Raw genomic sequence first — 22283 nt, 5'->3', positions numbered from 1 at the left:
TCCTCTAGGATCATTAAAGTAATTCTGATCCTTTTCAACATGCTCAAATCGTCCTGGTCTTCTTTCACCCTGTCCTCCCGTTCCTCTACCTCGTCCCCGAAAACCTCCTATTCCTCTAGAGATCCCACCATTCTGTAACAATTCAGGGCACCCATGTCGCCAGTTCACCTCCTTCTCAAAATACGCACATTGATTAGGTCCCACAGGTACATATGGAGCACTCGTTCCACCACCTCGCGGTACGGACCATCGCTGTTTCGCATGCGGCTGACCCCTTCCTCTACTTCCCTGCACCTGCTGTAACAACACCTTTGTCTTGTCTTCAATTCCTTACCTTTCTTCTCTACACTCTGTTTCTGTTTGTTCTCTCGATGTTCATAATATTGTGCCATACTCAATATTCCCGAGGGAGTGGTTGTGAACCGGGTACTTTCCGCTGCCTTCATCCTGGCTGCAATCTCAGTAAGCAAATTATTAACAAACCTGTCAACAAACAGCCAGACTCCACCATCCACTGACAAATCCTGTCCACTGAAATCCCAAAACACTCCCTCATATCTAGTAAGAAATCTGACACACTCCTCTTTCTTTTGATAACATGCCGTAAGTTTATCCCAATCTACTTTCTTTGGAGCAATAAATGAATGCATATACGAAATAATTCGCCAAGGTAAGGCTAACACTTCCGCTCTTGGCTTCTCACCTGGCTTACGTTCCTGATCGCATAGCTTTATCTGATCCCATGTAGCTCCTAACTCCAACACATGATCTACCAAGTGCAGCTGTCTCCATATATCAGTCTGCACCAAAAGTCCAAAAAACAACATAATGTCAGCTAACGTCATAACTGTCTAGTCGGCCACTTCAGTCAGTTCTCTATAGTAAGCAGTCAGATTCTTTCTAGGATCGGGCAATTGATTTTTAAGAGCAAGTACTTCACTTCTCGTCGTATAAACCCATTGTTCTTGAAATCATGCCCCCACCTGGGGTCGAATAATGTCACCTGTAGCATTCATTACTGCTGGTGATATATGGGGTGAACTTCTCTCATAGGAAATTGTGCTAATGCTGCAGAACTTTCTGTAAGCATCCTACGTCGATGTTTGAACAAAGTAGTAACCTTATTCAACGCAGCAGCAGGATCCATACCATAACCATACATGTCATCTCGTATCTCACAAATCTCCCTCGGGACTTCAGCATTGAAACGCTGCTCCCACAAACTCTTCAATACTGTACACACACGCTGAAGCGCGAGCTGCTGCATAAGCGGTTCATACTGTCTCATCACATCCCATACTTCCTCAACCGTATAGATCGGATGTCGAATCCACTGTGCAGCCTGATTCGCCACCACTTTTTTCCTGTTCACTTACTGCAGAACGCACGAACACCCTACTCACACGGTCTTGTGCATTCACTCGACTTCCTGGGGACATTCCACTCACAGGCGTTCTGTCAAATTGCATCATGGGAAATGAAACATCCCCTGGAGAAAGAGTAGATGAAGAGACCAGTATCATGGATGACCGATCTTGACTAGAGTGGGTAAAGAAAGTCGAACTAGAAGGAGCAGAATCATGTGCCACAGATGGAGGGACATCCTCCAACCTGGGCATAGGTAAAGTACTATAATGCCCAGAAGGTGTCAAATATAGACCCAGAATGTTAGCAGGAAGAGTATCAATGGGGCCAAGAACTGGAGCCAGAGCCCCTGAAGCTGGTGCCTGGGAAGCTGGAACAGAAGTATATATCCATACAGGAGCATACAGCGGTGGGGGCTGGGTGTCTAACAAATCTTCAACAAAAGCATCACTCATTTTGAACGACATAACTCTTCTCAGCTTGTAGCCGAAACGCTCTATCTGCGCACTCAATGCCTCTATCTATTGTTGCTTTATCATAAGCCATGGCTTTCAGAGCAATCGTCATCGCCTGTCCTCTTTACATTTTCTCCTCTAATGCCCACTGCTTTGCCTCCTTCTGCCAGCCCATTAACATATCAAACATTGACTGCCTACTCTTCTTAGCAAACAGCTTTCTTTCTAAAAATGTCAGCTACTGTTAATCGAACGAGCCATCAAGTGGCCACTGCAAATCAGCATTGTCCTTCGTATATTTATGCCATAGAGTGCTAAACATAATGAGGCCAATGCAATGCTTTATGTACACATCATAATTCGGGGTACCCTCTGGAGGAGCAGGTTGTCTTTCTTCCAGTCGATTACTTCAACAACATCGGCATGCAAAACTTCCAAGTTTACTAAAACACAACATCTTAATATAAGCTACAAAACAAATCCACTTCTCTTGTCCAAAAATCGTTCCATAAAATACAATCAAAACCAGCACGAACAAACCTCTTAGATATGCAATACAACATGGCTCAAACAGCCTTTCACTAAGCACCACCTAAGAACCTCTGTTAGGTTTATGAATAGCCCAGCTCGATCCTATTGCATTTCGACACGATCTAAAGCCTATCCCGCATCTTGTAGCTCGTAGAGTCATTACCGACTCTCAAACCACTACGAGATTGAGCCCCACGAATTTGACATACCATTCAGATCAAACTCGCTATTGGAGCACAGCCCAGCAGCTTGTCTCACACTAGAGTACTGCTCTGGGTCTGCCTTGCAAGGCGTGGTCCGGCACTGCCCGTGAGGTACACTGCTAAGGCTCATCTCATGCGTGGTTCAAGACCACAAAGATACAGCTTGATGGGCAACCTCACCCTCGCAGCCCTCACCACTATCGGAGAACAGACTGATAGGTTCTGTCTCACCCAAGTCGGTAGTGTGGCTCCGTCCATGAAACATGCTCCGAAGGCCCTGCCCCTCCCGGTGCTACCCAAGAACTGCCATGAGACGGGTCTCAAGAGCCCGAATCACCCGGAGCAGCTCAAGTTCACACCGAAAGGCAGACGTCAACGGTCTGCCTTGCATGGTCCAGTCCAACACTACCTCAAGACTGGCGCCAGTACATTTCCAGGTACTAAAACGTACACAAGTTCACTCACCTCGTTTTGATGCAAGGTTTCACACGTGATTCTCTACGGCAGACTCTCCGGACCAACCTGGTCAGCTCCAAGGTCTCGCCGTCTCTCTAACTCCGGCGTATCACCACTAGACAGGGAACACAGCGGGCGGGGCAAGCCACGGAGACGGGGCTCCATCTGTGGGGGGCCCCCGATCCGCCTGCCGAACCAGCCTGCACCCCGACCTCATGACCCATTTGCAGGTGTGATGAGTGATAACGCGGAGTCCCTGTTCGGGCGCCATCTGAAGGAAGTGACCCGAATATGATCACTCGGGTTACTAAACCACCTCTCGGCCTTACCTATATTATTGAAGAGTCGGTCAGCCAGTAGAGAATACAAACAAGCAGTTTATTAGCAATACTCTGCAGAGGAGCCCAAATACAACAAGCTACATGCGATGCTTGCTACTGGACTGAATCAATAATGCGCAACATAGTATAATACATCAAATACTTCATGAACCTTTAGAGCACGCCTACAAGAGAAATTTACAGGTTTTGGATGCGTATTTTAGGGAGGCAGAGGGGCGTACAGCAGCAGCCCGAGACAGACACACAGTATCTTCTAGTCAAGGTCAGCCAGCTGCATGCCTACTCCTCCCCACGTAGGAGAGGTGCTGTGAACAGCACATTGCTTACACACACAGAAAGAGCCTATTCATAAGCGAGGGAGTGCCCCTTGCTCAAAACAGAAACAAAACTGGGCGTATACTTATTAGGTGAACAACAAGTGTCATGGCGCAACTATCTGGGCCTACCTCGTTCATAGTTTGAAGCTCATCGCGTGCTCGTATATAACCAAAATATAAAATGGCAGCCGGCATACAAAATGGATGCCACCCGTCCAAGACTAACCTATACTGTAAAACATCATCTTTATTATTATAGCTCAGTGGGTTGTAAATATAATTACTTAACACTGCTATATTTAGCTATATAAGGCTAATCTAAATAGCATAACATAAGGGGCCTGGCCCTATGATTATTTTGAAACTTAAAAGTCAGATCACCATTCCCAAGTGGCAGAGACAGAATGCTATTTTGCCCCAAAGGGCTAACCGTATTGGACATGTCCTGTGCGAGATAAGGATTTCTGTGAGGTAACTACAGAAAGTAATTATGGCTCTGAGCCATGTGTGCCTTATGGCCAGGGGTTGTTTTTGCTACTGCTAACATGCCACAGGTAGAAGCTACTTAACACTAAATAACATCTCTAGTTGCCCTTTTGCAATGCCTTGGTAGTGAATCATATTGCTATTTGGGGAAATGCATCTGTAATGTGCATGCATTTTCGGTCATATGGGTTGCTGTTTTTATGAATTTACGTAACAGTTAACATGGACTTCTAAATCTTGGTGTTTAGGTATATGAAGTTTGTTAAGGAATACCGTTTTAAAGATAATCATATTTCAGTCTTTCTGGCAAAAAATGAAAAGCCAACATAACCTGCCCAAACATGGTCCATTTGTCTCCTCTGTTCTCTTAATCTGGTAATATTGACAGTTCGCACAACCGTTTTGTGTTGTAACCAGTGATTTTCCCCATGCCTGTACCTCTCTACCTTACTTGGTTCACTCCTTCCCTCTCTATCCCTTTCCTCCCCCTCCTCCTCTTCCCATAGTAGTACGTTCCATCCCAGTAGAATCTTGGTGTGAAGCTCACCTTGGAATGTTGGTGTTCTTCACTTGTTCAGCTGGTGCTGGAGGATCTGTAGCTGAATAAACGCCTGTCTCTTGATCTACCTGTGTGGAGGTGATTATTTAACAGTTTTGTCCACTTCTTTTCATTGCAAGTGGTCTCCACTATACGACAAACGTTTGTAATTTACCTTTTTTAAGTCATAGTTTTGGTTTTATCGATACACATATAGCAGCCTTTGATTTTTACCATATAGTAACGAGCTAGTGCATTTTTTTCACAACGTTGTAGAACGGAGAATGTGTAATAATCACAGTACATACAATTCTAGGTCTTCACTGTAGGAAGTATTTCTGGCAAAAAAACAAATTCATGCAGAGTTTGGCCTCGTAAAGTTACAACAAAAGATCAAGTTTACGACCGCTCGTTCACAAGATTGAAACCCTCAAGGAGGCTGGAGCTCCAAAGCCTGCTTCAGACCATCCAGACTTGATTAGGTGTGCTGGCGTTTAATGCGGACTATTTACTCGCCCGAGTCCTTCCTCCATTAAAGGGGTTCAAAATCCTGTCAGTGTTACAGTCCTGAGGACTGCTCGAGGGCTTTTCAAAAATATTTTGTAGGATTTTGAAGACTCATTTCAACAGTGGTGGTTTTCTTCCCGTGCAGGGAGGCTGAGGTGCAGTTGCAGTTCATCAACTACTTTGTACTGAAGATTTACATTTGATTATGTCTGGTATGTTGCAACTGTCTCCCACGATCGCATTCACATAAATTCCAAGTCTGGAGAGAGGGTTTAAGACCGGTCACGCTTACATACTTGTAGTATGGCAGTAAGCAGGACGTTAGCTAGATGAAGTATTTAAACAGCTTATTGTGATTTTTGTTCGACAATAAAAAGGTTTTAGCGAGAGAGAACAGCATGTGGGCTGTCTCTCTGTACTCCTTAAAGCCCTTTCCCTGAGGATCACCAAAGGTCTAGTGATAACTGCGTGTTCAAGAAAGATCTAAAAAGTGAACATCCTTAAGCACATTAGGCTGTACATCCAACCTACAGTTCCACATGTTGAGAATTACTTTTGGAAATGAAGTATACAGTGTATCAGCAATATGTATAGGCTGGTTGGTCATGTTTAACAAATGATTGTTGTCAGAACCCCTTTCAGAGAGCCATGGGGCAAGCGGGGAATACAGGACCCAGCTGAGTGGTTTGCAGCCTTTTATACCTGCTGTCCTGGGGCCGACCTACTATAGGTCCTGAGAAAATGGGCCACTTACTACTGCTTATAGCACAGGTCAAACAGTCCTTTGTCTTTGAGTGGGAGGTAGGTGTAAGGTATACACAGGTGCAAGTCTCAAAAGTACAAATAGTAACTTCAATAAGCTGATTATGTAAAAACACAAAGAATAAAAACATAATAAATAATCCTCAGTCTCAAAATCTGCACATTAGCATCAACTTTGGTGGATTCCATGAGTCCCTCTTCCCCCTTCTAGTGTGGTTGATTATTCCCCAATTGATGATGATGACTTTCAGATGTGACCCACGCTAGTTCTCATGCAACGCAGTATAAGTTTGGCCTTGAGAGTCCATATTAGCAGCTCTAGGTTCTAAGTTCTTTAATCCTCCCAGATAGGCCTAGAACAGTCTTACCCAACTTGATGGGTGCAGGCAAGCAGAGGAGGACCCTGGTGCTTCTTCACAGACTCTGTTCTCCCAAAGCTGAGGGCCCGCAACCTTATGCGGTCTTTTTTCCAATGACACATCATGCCTCCTCAGTCTTCGGACTGCCTGTGTCTGTATTGCACATCCTCTCTCAGATCCTGTGGCAATTTTTAAGCTCTTCACAGCATCCTTGGCATGATGATCCCAGACTTCATGGTCTCCCCTTCCTGGCACACGTGGTTCGCTGATCTCAGCTAGCTTTTGCAGGAGAGGGCACACAGCCCTTTTGCTTGAAAAGATCCCGACTGAACCAACACTTTGCTCACTTGGAGCCTCTCAGCAGGATCTCTGCTGAGCCTTATTGGAGAGAGCAGGCGATCTCCTACTCCTTACGGGGTCTGCTGGTCTTGGTAGGGAGACAGAAAGTTGGTAATTCAGGCTTCAGGCAAGTGGTCTTAACTACCTGGGTGATGGCCCCTCACCCAGCAGGAATACTATCAGCCCTTGGTCCCTAGTCCTAGTCCATCAACTAGAAGTGTTGGAGATCTTCCCTCCAGTTGAACCTGGCTGTAAAACAGCGTGTGGTTCTTTGATATACCAGTCGGAGTGTCAGTCTTTCAATTCAGCCCCCCCCCCCCCCCCCCCTCCCAATCCAACTCCTGCCCAGTTCTTTGTTGAAGGGAAAGTCTGCTGCCTACAGGAGTGGCTTCAGTTTTGCTCGCCCACAACACAGGCCAGTGGAGTAACCGGGGATCGCACCTGGCTCTCAGCCTCCACTGAAATATGCCTCAAAGGGTCCAAGGCCCAAGCCTTCCTCCCTTTCATGGTTTCTTGGTGCTAAAGTGCCAACCATATTGGACCAACCATCTCCCTGACCCCAGGCGCCACTGACCAGTAACTCTTTCCAGAATTGGAGACCTTAAATGTGCTCTGAGAATGCTCTGCTCCCCTTCATCCAGTGTGCATGTGTTCCCACACTAGCTCTCAAGAATATCCTCAATCCGCATCTCCTATCTGGGGGATGCAGTTCTCACCGCCACATGCCTTCATAGACCCTGGACTTCCAAAATGGAGCCCGCAGGACTCCATCTTATGTGCCCTGCAGAGAGAGACCTACATCTCAACACACACTCGTTGTCCTGCACTACATACAGTCATCATGTCACATATGTGAGACAGTAGTGGATCTTTACATGAGTGGTCCCAAAGGCACCACTCCTGTACAGCAGATGAAACCATCTGTTCACACTACTAAACATAAAAACCACCCTTGTGTTCGTGTCACTTTACTCCGGCTAAGGACAGTAGCTCTCTACCATTATAAGGGTAGCACTTGTACCCCTCCCGGTCTAACAAGACTGCATAACCGTAAGACAGGTGTAGGGTATAGCGCACACACATGATCCATGTTCACCCATGACTAAAAATCGGTCCCAGGGACCCAGCTATCCATGCACTCAGGCCACATGTGCAAGTCCGTCACCATGTAGGGGACTTTAGCATCCCAACAGTTGTGATGCATGTTTTGTGGCGAGACAGTGAGGCGATGATGTATATATCAAAATTAATAGACCATTTGTTTTCTGCACGCATTTTATATTTCTGTTTTGGTTTCAGTTTCAAGTAAGGTCTTAAAACAGACTTAATTACTATAGAGAGAACAAGAAAAAAAAAAGCTTAGTAGAGTATATGGGAATGATCTTTGGCAACAACGGAGGAAGTTTGTCAAAATCAGTTTAGTAGAAGGGTGTGCAAAGCTTTATTACTCAATTGGGATTTTTCAAAGTTCCTGATTATTGACTTTGATGTAGTGTACAGGGATGACCATTTCCCTTTAGTCTGTGCCATATCTTAGTTTTCCCCATCAATCGAGACATACATACCTTGTGTAGCTTTTCCTAATGGGAATAGAGTATCATGGTAAAAGCATCAGAAACTTTCCTTTCTTTTTTCTTTTTAAGCACAAAACTTGTAGATGTCTTGTGAAACACATTTTGGACAACCCTCATTTATTGTTGTTAGACTGTTTGACCCAGCCTTCACAATGACCTGTTTGGAATATGAGACAAAGTACCATATTGACAATTTTAGCACAATAACAAATACTGTATTTTTATTGCTGCATTGTGTAGAACCTCTTACCGCAGACGAGGCCCAAAGCTCTTGGAAGTTAGTCTTAGATTTTTAAATGCATCTTTTGCTTTCCACAGGGTCTTTTATCCAGTCTTGTGAACTTGAGCAACTTAACTCTGGCCAGGAACTGTTTCCAGTCCTACCCCGTTGGTGGACCATCTCAATTCTCCACTATCTACTCTCTCAACATGGAGCACAATCGTATCAATAAAATTCCTTTTGGAATTTTCTCAAGAGCTAAAGTGTTAAGTAAGCTGAATATGAAGGTGAGGAAAATGTAACATAACTTTTATGTTTAGAATACATTCAGACAATACTGGCCTGTACTTTTTGTGTTTTTATTAAAATCCATACTCCTCACTGAATTGCTTATAGAGTCCAGTATTGTCCAATTTAGCACATTGTACTACATTGTGCCTTAGATGGTTTGACATGTTAATCATAAATGTGAATTTAATAAGTTTCAGACCAAACCCATCCTAACTTGCCTCTGGTACCTCAGATTTACTGTACACCAAAATATGCTTGACTCCTTGTGTTAGATGGCAAATACCTTGGCCCAAATCAAAATGTACAGTTGCTTGCCCTTGCTCACATAATTGTATAATTGCTGAAGGTAAATGCTTGACAGTTTTCAACACTTCTCACTGTGGAATTGGGACCGTTCCATTTATTATAGAGCCGTACCAGTGGGGTGTCTGCCTCCTCACTTACCTCAGGTCTTTTAATTAAAGGCTGCTTGATTATTTTATCCTGTTTAAGACTTAAATTTTAGTTGTCAACTAGTCCTCCTGAATGAATTTTACAACCACAAGGCTTGATTTTTACCTTGTGATAGAACAACCAGTGGTCTTAAGCCACATTTGTAGCCACCAATTCAAATGTTTTGGAATTACTTAGTTCACATTCTAGTTCAAAACTAACTGAAAATATGCGACATAAGTTTATACAACAGAAAAGAGAAACAAGTCAGTTCTTACTGTTTCTATTTGTTTGCAGTTGTCTCAGTTAAAGTTTGATGGCTACCTCATTAACAAGCTTCCTTTACTGTTGGCATCTGCTCTCACCTCTTCTCTTGCCACTTATTAAATCTCTCTTCATTCTTTATTATGCAGTGTTGGCGTTTCTCAGTTTATCAGTGCCTCTGTACCTGTTACACCCTTGCTGCATTTTAAATCAGATCGTCCACCCTCGCTTGTCCTCTATTCTCCAACTTGACCAATTAACTTAGACATCTTTAACCTCTGTTTAAAATCTATAAATTAAGCAGATTGTTACCTTTATATGTACACAGTACTAGCATTAGCTTGGGGAATTAATACCTTCTAAAATGTGGAACTTTTCTGGGCTTTTTGTTGTTTATTTTCCTGTTTGCATTGTTCCAGAAATGGTCCTTTAATTATTTGGAAGTTTATTACACTTCTGTGCCTTTCGACTCTGATCTGGAGCTCCACTCCCAACTTTTCCAGTTTTTCAACGACTTCTAAACTGTGTCAAATGAGTGTGTTTGGGAACGATGTCTCATCCTGCCCAAAATGAGCCTCAAGAATGCCACAACTTCAGGAAGCCGTTGTCGGTCATGGATCCGCATATAGTGTCTTTGATATCTGGGCTCAGTCCACGACACCCAATTTGTGCAATATGTATGCCTTCAGGAACCAGGAGGCGAAGAAGTATGTTGCTTAACATAGCCCTGACAGGAAGAGGTGTGTCTGGTCTGCGGAGCGGCTGAGCACGAGTAGTGAGCAGCGAGCACCTGAGCTTCATTACTTTTAGCCCAGCCAGCACCACCTCGAAGACCCCTTTGACAGCAAGGGGTGGGGGGGGGGGACGGTGATCGGGGCTTATTGGAATTCGCCAGAGATCTGCCGGATCTTGGGACTGGAGCTCTCGCGGCAAGCGCTGCCGCCATTAGTCGGCGGCTGCAGCGAGTGTGTGCCCTTGGCAGATCACGGAATTGGCCCGATTAGTTCAGGTGCAGCATGGGAACCTGCCTGTGTGCCCCACCTGCCTTTCACCTGTTTTTCCCCTGCGCTTGCTCACTCGCTTCTGCCGCCATCATCAGCTGCAGTTCATTTTCAGCCTCACCACACAGCCTCACTGCAGCTACCGTCACCGCCACTGCTGTCACCACTGAGGAGTTCAAGGAGCTGTCCGAGGGGGCAAGTCAAGCCCGCCCTGCCCTGCGCTGCACGGCGGAGCTACGAACCTCGGGTGAGCTTTCCTGAGCTGCTCGGTTGGAAGGGGGTTCTGTGATGGGGGGGGGGAGGGGAGGGGGGAGGGGGGGGTGCGGCTCCAAGGCTATTCCCCGTCCTCTACCAATAATGTCTTCCACCGACGAGATCAGGGATAACTAGGAAAGCCCCTACAAACTCTTCTTAAAAAACAACAACAACAAAAAAGCCTGAAGATGAGGGCTTCCGACGCTGCAGCAATTGCACTATCCCAAACTGCAAAACTAGCAAAATCATTGAAACCACAACCGGGCATTGTCTCTGACTCCGCTCCTGAGCTTCAACCTCAGCAGTCTACATCTCAAGTTCAGTTCCTCATGGCACCCTCGCCCAATAAACAACTTGGAGTGCAGGTACGCTCCAGGAAAGCTCAATCCTCGAAGATCCAACATCGAGACCTTCAACAATTGCAGCTTCCTTGTTGAAAAAAGTGTCATTGAGGGACTATTTTAGAAGCTCTGCACCTGCTTCAAAGTCCAGATCAAGCTCACTTGACATCCCTTCGACCCCTGCCTCAACTACCTCAGCACTAGCCCTGCACCAAATATTGGTTCAGCTTTCCACCCAAAGCTGCACAATTTATACATATATGCATGTAGATGGAGCAGCAGCAATTGATTGTGCTTGTTCTGCGTATGAAGTAGTAGATGTCCTCCTTGCCCTTCCACTTCCATTTATGCTGGCTGCTGGGACAAATATGTATCCTGGTTGTGGCGTTTGCAAAACAGCCCCTTTATAAGCAAAGCTGTTTAACGTTATTTTGTTCTTTTTATCTTTGGCCCTGGCAGTGGACACCTTTTCCATTTGCCAAAACACCCATCCTTGTTTCAATCACCTGTTGTGATAAGATTTATAAACGATTTGGCACACATCTCATCCAGTTCATTTGTGATGCCGCTACAGGACCTTATCTTTGTATTGACGTTATTCGTGTACACTACTCAAGCCAATGCATGGGTGCCTGTTTCTCCTGACTTTTAAGACCATTGTGATTACATCGGCTCGTCTTTTAAATCAATGATTTATTAAATGGAACAATCTATCAAGGCCCTGTTTTTGGGGTCCAGATTCTCACACTCCAAAGAAGTCAGCAAGAAGGGCGTTGAGGAGTGGGCTCTGCAGCCCCCACCTACTGCTAGAAAGTGCTAAGACCGCCTGCTTCATGGAGCACTCCTGGACAGACCTGTCATCACCCTGAGATGGCTGGGCCACCGGCCTTGGCTCTGCGACTTGGGACCATCCTCATCAAATTGGTGAGGTTTTTTACTTTTAAGCCGTAATATCTTATTCTAAATATTGCTGCTTTCATCAGTTTGCTGCCAAACAAATTAAAAAACACTGGGTCGAGCGTGGGATTAGTCCTACACTTACAAGCAAAGCCATTTTGTGTTACATCGACTCGAATAAGAACGGCGTAAATTGGGAAGAGGAAGGCATCTGACATTACTCATAGTGCAGCGAAGCCCGAAAAACTACTCTCCTCAAGAAATTGTACATTGAGAGGAATAGGTGTCTTAATCGAGGAAGTGGATACAATATTGAATTTTGAGAACGCCACAAGCACACAGCCCTGTAGCAAGGCACCAAAATTGGCCAAACTATTTGAAAAAAAGGACAAGTAGTTCTTAATGCAGAAGGCCAAATCTCCATCAGTGGTCATTAATGAACCTGAGAAGATGTTGAGCCACAAAACTGTTTCATTTCAACATTGCCTGCACCAATTCAACGTGAGTTTAATGTAATTTGTTATATAATCTGATTACTGGAATAGCGATTCCAGACCCTATCAGCATGTAAAACAAAGTAAATAAAGACCGGCCGTGCAAAAACTACTTATTTGCCCCAGCGAATAATGACTTAATCACAATAGTGAACGAACTAGAGGCTGGAATTCTAGAGCATTAGACCAACTTTGGTGAAGTCTCTCCTGAGAAAAATGCTTGAATCTTCTCCCATTATTTTGACTAGGAAAAGTGGAATGGACCGGGTGGATGTGACAACTCAAACGGAAATAGCAGTGGCCACCTAAAGCATCTACGAATAACACAATTTACTTAGTGGGTGGACGGGGCCTACAGAAACCGCTTTACTTGAGTAGCCAATACTGTTTTTTCACTGCAACCGATTACAATGGATACTCCAGCTTGGAGAATGAATAAATGTGGCTGCTCTAGGCATCGGTTCGATGATACAAGTTATATGTAAATAGAATGTGATTTAGTCATCATTCATAATGCACAGAAAGCATACTGGTTGCCTTCAAATCAGAGAAACTGTTATAAAGACATTGATATTGGGTCAATACAAGTTCTGTCCGACCCAATGTGTCTTCCCAAATCCCTGAGGCGAGTAGTATATATGACCAATGCCTCTAAACTATCTGTTGGTGCTAGAGAAGATGATTCTCTGATAACCAAATCAATTCACCTGATACAAAATACTCAACACTACTATACAGTGATGTGTTCTGATATAGTAAAAGCAGCAACTATTCTATACCCAGAGAGCAGAATGTCTACATTGAGCTGGTATTCAAGTCACAAGATCTCCTAGATGGCCTAGTAGCAGTAGACGTTTGCTCATCACCCATATCTTCTCAGAATGTCCCATCCTGTCTACCATGTCCCCGTTTGTTTTACTGTCCGGGAGGAATACACAAAGGCCAACTATATCTAGTCATGTGATCTAGGATACAGGCTGCATAGTTGGGAAGAAAGCAATAGTGAAAGGGGCAAGAAGTGAGAGGGAGGAAGGAGTGAGCCCTTCAGGCAATTAAGATTGGCGGGCCTACTGTGACATGAGGTCTGTCTGTCTTGTGCTAAGAAAGGGATAATGGTACGAGTCCTAGCAAGCATCCACTGTGTTGTTTTTGAGGGGAGACCTAGACTTTTCTCTGAGTTTTGAGGACTGTAGTTAATTGTCAGTCAGTTTCTCATCCCATTTCCTATATGTTCGGGGTGGCACTCTGTATATGATGTATCCATGGCCGTAGTATCCAGTTTTTCCAAAAGGATTTCAAGGTGTTGGGACCGGAATATCCCCCTGCTTGGTATTCATTTGTGTTGACCTGCCCCTTATGCCCTACTGCTTGTATCTGGTGAACTGGTTTTCGATTTTGATCGTAGCCTTACAGTAATCTAGTGTGCACTCACAGGCCTAGGCCTGTCCCTTGACATGAGTGAGGTTCTAGAACTGTCCTGACCTGAAAGATGCACCATGCATGCCGTAATTGCAGCGGATAGTAGTCTTTTATCCAGGATAAGGGTTTAGTACATAAAGCAGTGGTGGTGTAATGCTTTGTGAATCCATAGCTGTAACCAGAAATTTGTATCCGTCTTTGAATTGGAGGCCTAATGGCCCACTCATGTAAAGTTCTGCTTCATTTCCCTACTTGCAACCTAACACTCAAAGCATATGTAGTGCATATTGATGTATTTGGCTTGCATGGGAATCTGCAGACCAAAGATGTCCAAGGAAACACTGTTCCTCCTAGAGTGTGTAATAACATAAGCAGTACCAAATCGACTACTCTGAAAGATTTGTTAATGGCTAAATATGACAGTAACTATCCACCTTCAGTGGTGAATATGCTTTATCCTGCAATTAGTGGAATCATTAAGAACATAAAGAGAGATTAAATGGTATTGGCACAGCAGCTGCAACAGTGTGAAAATGTGTCCAATATCTGCAATCCATACTGACCTGGGTGACCTGTTGACTCACCCAGTAGAGAGAGTGAAATAATGTGCTACCTTCAATGAAAAACTATAGCTCTCTATACATCTCTTTCCACTTATATATATCAGAAGAAGGGAATAGATTGCTAAAAGGAATCAAACTACTCCGCGCATCACATAAAGCCAGACACTGAGCGGATGTATTTCCCCATAAGAAATTTCAATAGCCATTCAAGACATGGATCCAGTGGAAATTTACAAGCGTGATAATGCCACACAAGACATTCTCCAGAGACACCGAAGCAAAAGTCCACCTCCTACCGGAAATCAAAAGTGCAGCCACAAGCTTAATAGTGAAGCATGGCCAAGACACATCTGTGTGTTCAAGCTACCTCCCCGTATCACTTATTGAAGAAGACACTAAACGTGGCATAAAGTGTGGCTGAGGCTCAGGATGGTGTTACAGACACCGATGCACAATTCTTCTCAAATAACCTACATGCATTACATCATTCTTCATTTACAAGTGCCTTATGACCTGGACAACTAATTAACGCTTTCCTTAGACTTTGAGAAAGCATTTTATAGGGTGGGATAGGGAGTTGCAAAGCGATGCGACTTTATCTCCGAGATGAAGGGGCTCTATGAACTCCATGTGGGTCACTGGAAGATCAGACTGCTCGATTCCTTTCTTTCGACAAGTCTTCTCAATCTTGCTGGGAGAACATGGTGGCCAGAGAGTAGCCGGTTGTGAAGGCTCCTTGAGTTAGGAACCAAGATGTCTTGGGCGAGCGGTGAATAACTGTGAACTTGTAATACAGCATGATGCTACTTTTAAAAGCGCTAGGTATAATCTGTGTGCAGTGAATTGAAAATACTGACGTGAAAGAAAGCTTACGCGAGGTGCTGCGGACAGCGGGAGGTGGCTTTGTCCGGGCTCTCAACTGTGATTGTTGCTTGGTCTTTGGCGCGGTGGAAGTGGCGGGCCAGTTGAGTTTGTGGTGACGGCAGCCCCCTGTGGGGGCCAGGTGACGCAGGAATCGTTGTGGCCCGAGAGGTGGGCCGTGGACGGAAAGCCACGGTGAGGTTCCCTATCCAGGGTGGCAGAGGCAGCACAATCGTGGTGCCTGCAGTGCAGGAACAATGAGGAATCCCCCGAAGGATGAAGGTCGCGGCGGAGGAGAGTATTGCCGGGGCAGGAGCAGACTGCAAAGTAAGTCCAATACTGGTGGACAGGGTGGGGGGTAATTACTTGATTGGGGGAACTCGGGTGACTTGGGAAGGTGGAACAGGCGGCAGGGGTATAGGCAGAGGCACAGGAGGACAATCCAGATACGCTCTGAGAAGTGCAAGCCTTAACCCGTCCAACACGGATTTTAAAGCCACCAGGGATAGTATCTGAAAAAGGGGGTTCAACCAGGCAAAAAAAGTATAAAAACACTACACTCCCAGAATAAAATAACAGGGAAATGGGTCACTCCTAAAAATAGAAAATCTAAGAAAACGATAAATCCCTCCCAAAAGCAACAGAACCTAAAACTTACCCCCTCACTGAGGAGTTACTTTAAGGTTGCACCCAGCACTCTAATACTAAAGCCATTAGACTGCACTTCTTCTAGCAACGCCTTGAAGTTATCTGAATACCCGTAAGGTATACTACGCCCAGATAGGTTCAAAACACTTGCAAGGGAGCTGGAGTCACCAGAAGGAATGGGCATAAGGGAATCAATGATGGCAGATACAGGAGATAGAAACTTAGATGAATGCACCCTGACAAAACAGGGGGATTCGGTCTCCTTAAGAGAGAACCAAATAGATGAAATTGATCCCAGGCAAGCGGCAGCTCAGAGAGAGGATCTTGTAGATCAGACTACCCCCGAGCAGTTCTAGATCTCTTGCAAATGCTAACAAAGTAAGTCCGAAATAGATTTGTGGTGTCGTAAAAAAAAACAAGCTGAAATCAAGCTGTCTTGCGAAAAAATGGAAGACAAACTGGTCTCCCTAGCAGCCAGGACTAAAGCTGTGGAATCTACTGTAGCTGAGCTAGCCTCTCAGTCGGAAGAGAATGTAAGAGATACAAGTCTGATGAAAGAAAGAGAAACCGGTTTCAAGGAAAAGTTGGAATCCCTTGAATTCCCAAAGGAGGAACAACATTTGTTTGCTTAAAATTCCCGGGGGAGTTGAGGGGAGTAATCTTAAAGAGTTTGTGGTTAAATTGATTACACAGGCTACTCAAATTGACTGGTCAGAGCAAGCTCTTATGGTCGACATCCAGAGGGTACACAGGGACCCATTTAGGTTGAGCCCAAATAAAACCAGACCCAGGAAAATCTTAGTTCATTTTTTAACATATAACTTGAAAGACAAAATGTTATATTAAGCTCTCAAGATGAGCTCACTAAGTATGGAAGGAATAACTTTCCAAATACGGTCTGACGTTTCTTCTATTACAGCAACTAAGCAGTGGGAGCTGGGGAAGCTATTAGAACCCTTCAGGAAGCAGAGCGTAACAGCACAACTTCAATACCCTGCCACATAAAAAGTGATGTACAACAACAAAATGCAGGCTTTCAGGCGGGTGGATGAAGCTGAAAACTTTCTGCAGTCTATCTCGGGGGAGTAGGGGGAGCGGTAAGCTAAATAAAACATCTCTACAGTACTACCACAGCGGTTAAGATTATAACTACTGATACAGAAGTATCACTAACCAGTTTGAAACCTTCCCAAGATAATGTGTAATATAAGTTTGAATGTTTCTGACTTTAGGAGGGGGGCCTTGTAGGCCAGGGTAGGGCCATAAAAAGGGAAGGAGGGGTTACTCGGGGGGGGGGGGGGGGGCTGGAGGTAAGGAAGCACGAGGAAGAATGGGGAGGGAGGGGGGGTATGGGGTGGGGTTCAGTGGGGAAAAAAAATCCCCCACCAAAATGTCCAATTCGCCTGAGTAGGTTCCTCAATAAATTGTCTCTTTGCTAATAGAGATATGGCACAGTCATTAGTTGACCAAAATATACTTCTAAAGGTTCTGACGTGGAACTTAAAAAGGCTGAGATCGAAGTATAGGATGGAGAGGATCTTTCAATATCTGAGAGATGTCCCAGAACAAATCCTTATACTCCAAGAGACACATCTAACAAAGAGCGAAATTAGGAATTTTTGTAAATCTAGGAGCTGGATTCAGCTATGCAACAATTAACAACGAAGGGTGTGGCTATAGTTATTAAAAAGAAACTCCGCTATCTCTGTAGAAAGCAGCAAAGTAGACCAGATGGGCCATTGCTAAAATCAAGTTTCACGCTTATAAATTTACAGTGGCGGGATACTATGGTCTCACTATAGATGACCCAGCCCCTTTTAGGGGTCTGCTTTTTGATCTATTAAACATCCCAAACCCTTTAATCCTGGCAGGGGATTTTAATGTGGTCCTAGACCCAGCCATGGATAGGTCACTAAAGAGCAGTGCAACTCAGAACTGTAAAATGAGTTCTACAATCAAAAATGCTATGAGGCAGTTAGGATGGTTTGATGTATGGCAAGACAAAATAGGAAACCGAAGAGGGTACACCTTTCATAATAAGAAATATGGCCATAAGTCCAGATTAGATTTCTTCTTAGTCAGTCTTGATCTGAAAAATTGTGTGAAGGACGTAAAACATGTGTGGGAACACCTTTCGGATCAGTCGGCAGTAACTCTAGTCCTAAAAGTCCCAGCTAAGCTGACTCATTGAAGATGGACTCTAGATCGTGCCATTCTGCAAGAGGAAGATGTGATTGAGCGATTAATTGCAGAGACCAAACATTTCTTTTTAACTAACATGAATAGTGCCCCAATAGAAATTGTGTGGGACACTTAGAAAGCTTTCCCGAGAGGATGTATATTGTCACTCCACATTGCCAGACAGAAAAAACAAAGAGCTGAGGTGGAGGAGATAGAGTGTAAAATTCAGAAGATTGAGCAAAGGCCCATTACCCATGAGAGCAACTCGCCGGCTGGAAACACTTCGGCAGAATTGCAATCTTTTAAATCAGAACTGGCCGGGGGTGATCGCTTCAAGGTTAAAAAGAGGTGGCAACCTAGTAAGCTAGAGTATGGGGATGGCTGTGGAAAGCTTCTAGCCTAGAAGACTAAACAAGATCTAGCTAGAGGAAACATTAAAGAAGTAAAATGTGATGTCTCTGGGAATCTACTCGAGTCCTGCAGAGATCGAAGAGGCTTTTCAAATGCACTTCGAAAAGGTGTACCGAGAGGGTTTAACTGTCCAAGAGGAAGTAATAAGAGGCTGGTTGCACCAAGATGTTCCAAATAAAATCAGCGAGAAGGATTCTTACAATCTCAATAGTCCGATAACCAGGAGTGAGATTAAGACAGCCTTAGCAGCAGGAAAACCTGGTAAAGCTGCAGGACCGGACGGCCTGCCTGCGGAACTGTACAGACCTCTGATGGAGGTCCTCATCCCTGTTATGGAAAAGTTATTCTCCCACATCTTTGAAAAGGGCGGGAATATGCTGCATTCCTCGAATGAAGCCACAGTGGCTTTGATCCTTAAACCATCAAAACCACCTAGCTCCTGTGATTCATATAGACCTATCTCTCTGCTTAATCTGGACTATAAGATCTTTGCTAAGAGGTTAAATGGAGTCCGTTACGTAAGGATCAAAAAGGCTTCGTCCAGGCGAGAGGAATTTGTGACGTCACTTACTACTTAATCAGGGCAATAGATCTAGCAACACTCCACAAAGAACCATTGGCTATTATCACTCTGGAAGCCACCAAGGCGTTTGACCGAGTCAATTGGGTCTATCCGATGCATGTATTTAGACTGTGTAATTTGGGGGGGAAATTTTGCAGGACAGTTAGCCTGATCTCCCAAACCCCCATAGCCAGAGTTTAAGTGAGCAGGAACTTGTTTGCTCCAGTTGAAATTCGGAGGAGAATAAGGCAGGAGTACCCGTTATCTCCACTGCTTTTTAATCTATACATTGAGCCTCTAGCCGTAAAGATCAGAAGCCATGCCGAAATATCTCCCTTTAAGTATAAGACCTGGGAAAAAAGTTAGCTTTATATGCCAATGATTTGATGGTTTACACATCAGATTTAAATGCAGCAATTCCAATAATATAAAATGAGGCGCAACAGTTTGGTCGGGTCTCTGGTTATGAGATCAACGCGTTCAAGACGCAGTGTATGGCCTGGAATTTAATACAAAAGCCCATTTAATGAAAAAGAGATAAGGTATTTGGGCATTATGATTACGCAAAATATTGAGAAATCACCGACCCGAATCTACATAAAATTAGCAAAGAGATATGCAACTCTTTAAAGAGCTGGGCATACCTACCTCTAATAATAATAATTGGTAGAGATAAATTAGTATAAATTATGGTTTTACTATGACTTATCTTATTTCAAAACATCCCCCTAGCATTTAAGGAAGAGGGATTGAAAAAACTCCAGGCAAAAATAAATAGCTTTATATGGGCCTCTAAAAGTACAAAGATATCGTGGAAAAAACGATGTAGAAAGAAAAACAAGGCAGGGTTGTGTTTGCCGGACCTAGTTTCTTATGCATGGATATTTTTAATGAGGGCCGGGAAAATGCTCATGAACGAACCAGACAGCTCGGACATTGGGAGAATGTTCAAGGAAATGCTGCTAGATCTAAAGGGAGGAGACCAAGGCTTTATATATAAATTCAGTGACCCAAGTTTTTTTACAAAAAGGTACGCCTAAAGATCCTAAACTGGTTAGCCTCTACATGGTTTAAAATTAGAAACTATTGAAAATCAGCTATTACAGCGCATTGGCGCCTATTTGGGATGCCCCGGGTTCGCCTGAATGGACTAAGGACTCCTTGGTAACTCCTTTGAAAACAGACGGGATTTTATGCTGGGTACAACTTGTACCAGAGGGCTCTCTGCTCTCGTGGGAAAATCTGAGGATCATCACGGACAACGAATTATCCAAATTTAATATTTGCAAATTAAGAGCTGGTATCAAGCGGTTGGGACAACTGTTGGTATATCTAACGAACTGGAGACGACTCTGAGGTAGAAAACTGGGAAAAAGAAAGAGGTGGCAAAACTATACTGGCTTTTGGTAGACCTGGCAGAGGGCGACTTCAAACTTCCATCGGAGCTGTGGGGAGAGTGCTTGCTCGGCTCCCATCCAGAAGAATTATGACAAGTATCCTATAACATCTTGTATTCCACAGTTCAAGCTGCAAACCTAAGGAGAAATCACATCTTTGTCTCCACAGGGTGTACTGGTCTCCCTAAAAGCTTTCCAAATTTGCGAAGGGTCCTACTCCAAAATGTCCAAAATGCCTTCAGCAAAAAGCTGATGATGTGCATATGTTTAACTAAGACTTTGGAATGATTTTGATCATTATACAGAAAACCTCTGTCATGATCAGACAATAATTTCAAATTGTTCATTTGGGATAATATGATGCAAGGACTCAGAATGATGAAATTCTGTTCCTTGACTACATTGAATGGTCTACAACTACCTGATCTAGAGGGTGCACCATGCATTATTTCTCTTTTATCATTAACCTCTTCAGCGCTGCGCGGATTCCCGCGCGGTGCTGAAAGTTCTGAGCGCGGGCGGGGCCATGACGGAACGGTTCCGTCATAAGCACAGCCCAACCGACGTGCATGACGGAACCGTTCCGTCATCGGCGTCGAAGAGGTTAAACTGTAGCTGACCATACTCCCATCTTGTATTTAAATAAAAGCCCGGTAGCGGGAAGGAATTCACATATGGCATGCCTGATAGTAATCCAATACAACATTCATTTTTCTTCAATTAGGAATTGTCCTGTAGACAAATGGGTGTCCATGGTCTTTTGCACCTTAATATCCCACTATGAATTAAAATGGCTTGAAAATTGAAAGGAAAATGTTCTGTTGGCAGGAATGGTCAGATTTGGATGTACATGAAACGACACACCAGCCCTCTTCGGCCTGAGGTCATTGAGGAGGAACATCATGCACAGGCGTCACCTGCGGAAGAAGGGACCTTCTCCCCTGTCGACATCTCTGGCTCAGAATTCGATATCCAAGATCTACCGCTACCTCAACCAGCCGCGAGTACGGTGCTCTCACCATCGACCCCTGTAGACCACTACCAAGAGTCCAATAACCATTCATGATTGCTCAAAGCAGATTGCCGGGCCACCACTGCCTTTGGGCCATGGTAGGCACCAGCCGGTGTCTTTGGAAATGCCCAGCCCTGGCTCTGCGCTGAATAAAGCGGAGTGCTTCGGAGCCGACCGCTTCTACCTCTGAGTCGAGTTGAGCATTGGAGCCAAAAACTTCAGCTTCGAAGCACAGGCCACTGTCTGCTCCAAAACCTTCCCTTTCGGAGCAGAGACCTTTTGAGCTGAAAAAATTGGCTTTAGAGCAGAGAATGTATACGCATAGCAGAGCTGCTCATGGATCGGGGTCCGTGGAACCCCTGCTTCAAAGACTGCAGAAGGAAATAGTCACCCGGGAGAAACCTCTAATGATCCACCCTGACACATGCCGGATAATTGCTGGCCCTCTACAAACTAAGGTTCAACCTTCCAAAATGCAGCTGTCTTTTGAAGAGGCTTTGAACATACCACTTTTGCCAACCTAAAAATAACCAGGACATGCCACAGTCCCTTTGCCAGCTTACCCTACACCATACTCACCTGAAGGGTCAATCTTTTCATATGTAGGTGGGACAAGAGGAAAGGGACACTTTTGATATCCCAACACAGTATGACCCCCCTGGGATACATTTGACAGAGACCCACCTTCGGATACAGACCCTGATCTGTATCCCACAAAACCATCTTTCCCAAAAGACACTACAACCTATTATGACCTCATTGGTAGGGCTGCTACCTTCCACAAGTTACAGCCACACAAGG

The 22283-nt window shown here is 44.5% G+C and overlaps 1 protein-coding gene across 1 annotated transcript in view; it reads left to right on the top strand.

The window, feature by feature from the left end:
• The window catches only part of SHOC2 (SHOC2 leucine rich repeat scaffold protein), a 352564-nt gene that overhangs the window by 168346 nt on the left and 161935 nt on the right, over window positions 1–22283 (top strand). Inside the window, exon 5 of the mRNA XM_085603417.1 lies at window positions 8552–8740. Coding sequence (XP_085459543.1) covers window positions 8552–8740 — 189 coding nt within the window. The remainder of the gene's footprint in view (window positions 1–8551; window positions 8741–22283) is intronic.

The sequence above is a fragment of the Triturus cristatus genome, chromosome 1_2 (assembly GCF_964204655.1).
Source record: "Triturus cristatus chromosome 1_2, aTriCri1.1, whole genome shotgun sequence".
Lineage (NCBI taxonomy): Eukaryota > Metazoa > Chordata > Amphibia > Caudata > Salamandridae > Triturus > Triturus cristatus.
This window is presented reverse-complemented; position numbering and strand designations above follow the sequence as displayed.